Source organism: Pteropus alecto, unplaced genomic scaffold (assembly GCF_000325575.1).
Source record: "Pteropus alecto unplaced genomic scaffold, ASM32557v1 scaffold365, whole genome shotgun sequence".
Lineage (NCBI taxonomy): Eukaryota > Metazoa > Chordata > Mammalia > Chiroptera > Pteropodidae > Pteropus > Pteropus alecto.
The window spans coordinates 375076-377994 of record NW_006436299.1 but is presented as its reverse complement, the minus strand read 5'-3'; the positions used below and the strand labels follow the sequence as shown (position 1 = coordinate 377994).

The window sequence follows — 2919 nt, the reverse complement described above, 5'->3', positions numbered from 1 at the left end:
AAAGAAGAGCCAGGGAAATTTGTCACTTGAGCAAATCTCAAGTTTGAAAGTTAGGGTTGGAACACTTAGACACACACACATAGCTATAAAAGGGTAGCACAGGAGAGCCTTGTGGTGATGCAACAATAATTCTATATCTTGATTGTGGTGGCAGTTACATAAATCTACATACGTGATAAAATTGCAGAGAACTACAAACACACACATCTATGCCTGTAAAACAGGTGAAAAGGTCTGTGGATTGTACAAATGTTAATTGCCTTGTTTTGCTAATGTACTATAGTTACACAAGATGTTACCACTGGGAGAGGCTGCATGAAGGATTGGAGGGACCTCCCTATACATTGTTTTGCAACTTCTTATGAATTTATAATTACTTCAAAAATAAAAGTCATAAAAAAAGCAAAGGAATCATACATGTACACACACACGCATACACACACATAGTCTCACCCTAAGTTCCAGGGCTTCTCAAATTTTTCTACCCAAGTACTCCTAATCTAGGAGAGTAAATAGAGACATTAGGGTAGGGGATAGGGTACCCATGAGCAGAGCTGAAATAGAGATTGTTTTATCTTAACAAACATGGAAATTTTGCATTCCTTTTTAAATGATTATTTACATTTAATTTCTGAAAAAAAAAATTCTTCCTCTAGCACACTGATCTTACCCCAGAGTTTGAGAAGAATATACATAAAAATTCTCACACATATAGGATATACTTAGCCCTGTTATTGAACTTTCCCCAAACCAAAAGATGTATAGTCATATATGTATATACACACTGTTATCTCTGACTTTATTATTTTCCTAACTTTATTTTCCCTGGAATAATTCTCATTGTGTGTGCCATTTCAAATTGTTTGTGGACCAAAGTAGGTGTAAAAATAAATTTTAAAAGTACAAACATATATCCTAGTCTTGTCCCCCTCAACTCACCAACATAGTGGATGAGTTGTGAGCTGAGATGGTATCTGTTTTAGTTGGTGGAAGTCAGAGTGGAATTGGGAATTGAGAGTTGGTTAGTTTTGTTTTAGTTTGTGTGTTTTTTGCTTTAGGAAAGATCTAACGTACAACCAAGTGGTAATAGAAAGGTAAGGAACTGAAAAACAACGTTACCTCTGCATCTAGAAACATAGGCTAGAGGACAAGGACAAATGAAAATATTGATTAAATCTCAAAATGAGACTGGCGCAATTTTATTCCTGGGTTTCTGTTGTTTTGATATGGAATGTACCATAACGTTTTACTGTTCTAACATAATGCTCCAGGAAAAGTTACTTTTAGAATCTATACAATAAATATGTTTTTAATCCAGTTCATCCTTTGTTAGAAATTGTAGCTTACTTGTTGGATGGCTCTAATATTTCTACTGAAATTATTAGAGAAAGATAGATTCGGTCACATGGTGTACTACCAACTAAGAAGTAACGCCAGGTTTGTTTAAAATAAACAAAAATTTTAAGTCATTGTGTAAACATCGAATGACTCCACATGCCAGAAGAGATGGAAATAGGGCTGCGCTTAAACCTCAGAGAAAGGCAGCTGGCACTGGTTCCTCTTTTCATGAAAAGGAAAATAGGGAGAGATTCCACACTTGTCATGAGTACAGTATCAAAATGAAGTAAATGTAAGAATAAAAGTCAATGGTTCTGAAATGGTTCACGACATATTACCTCATCTGTGTTGATGAGAAGCTGGGACCAGCTATTCCACTCTGGGCATTTGTCTTTGTTTTCAAAGGTGACATGCTCGGAGTTCCAGCAACAATGTTCATGGTTAAACCACAATCCCCTTGTGCATATACCTTCTTTTAAGTCAGTCATCCAATGAGCAGAGATGTCTATCAAGCCAGCTAGGGAACCTTATTTGTGAGGAGGGAAGGAAAGACCAAAATTGTCAGAGGAAACGTAGGGTAAAGAATCAATATAATAGATGGGCATCTAATTTCCCATTCCATCTGCAACCTCTTTCTGATTGTCTAATTTTCACCTATTATCTCTAATAGATTTCACCTATTATTAAATGCCTGTTCAAGAGCGAAAAAAAACAAAATGAAACACTGTCCACATTAAACACTGTGTCTGTAGAATTTCCATATAAGGGAAACTTAAGGGAGAGAAAAGTGGTTGGGTGGGAGCAAGGGGTAAATATATTTGACTGTCAGCTGATTTACACAGCAAAGATTCTGCTTTGACTTAGAGTTGATGAATATTGATCCATAAAGATAGTCAAGTTTATTAAAGATTATTTTATTCTCACTAGAAGATTGAGAAAATTAACATTGCCCATATTGAAGAATATTATATGATATTTTATTTGAGATGGCTTGGGGAGGGGAGCTGATGAAGACTATGAGAAGGGCTCAGTCCTGATCATGATTTTGTTCCATGAAGCTGTAGACATGTTGAAGCCCCCTGAGCTTAGGACATGAACATTTTGAAGTTTTCTTAGTGATAAGGTGCAAAGAATATCACACACATAACATTCATCAAAGAAATTATGAGAAAATGAATAGTGAATGGGGACTTAGGCACTATGGCTAATAGACTGATAGAGTTAAGATAATTATAGTACTTTTAATTCTGGCTCTCTCATCATTTCTGTCAGCCATACAAAGAAATTCCTGCATGAAGAAATTAAATGGTCTAGAATAGCGCTTTAGGGAAATAGGAAAGACATCATAAAATTCACAGCCCCCATCTACAGCCATGCCACCTTGAACAAGCCCGATCTCGTCTGATCTCAGAAGCTAAGCAGGGTCGGACCTGGTTAGTATTTGGATGGGAGACCAACTAAGAAGACCAGGTGCTGTAGGCGTAAAAAATAAAATAAAAAATAAGGGATTGTAAGCTGACAAGGTCCTTGCAATCTGTGAGGTCAACCAAGGGTTGCCTCGCCTAAAAAAAAAAAGCCCCA

General features: G+C 36.5%; 1 protein-coding gene and 1 pseudogene across 5 annotated transcripts in view; one reads left to right on the top strand and one right to left on the bottom strand.

The window, feature by feature from the left end:
* The window catches only part of CLCN5 (chloride voltage-gated channel 5), a 158678-nt gene that overhangs the window by 17735 nt on the left and 138024 nt on the right, over nucleotides 1–2919 (bottom strand). For all 5 annotated transcript variants that reach the window (XM_025047893.1, XM_006913401.3, XM_015590549.2 and 2 more), the window contains one exon: nucleotides 1677–1864. In XM_025047893.1, coding sequence (XP_024903661.1) covers nucleotides 1677–1864 — 188 coding nt within the window. The remainder of the gene's footprint in view (nucleotides 1–1676; nucleotides 1865–2919) is intronic.
* Nucleotides 2702–2820, top strand: LOC112481032 (annotated as a pseudogene).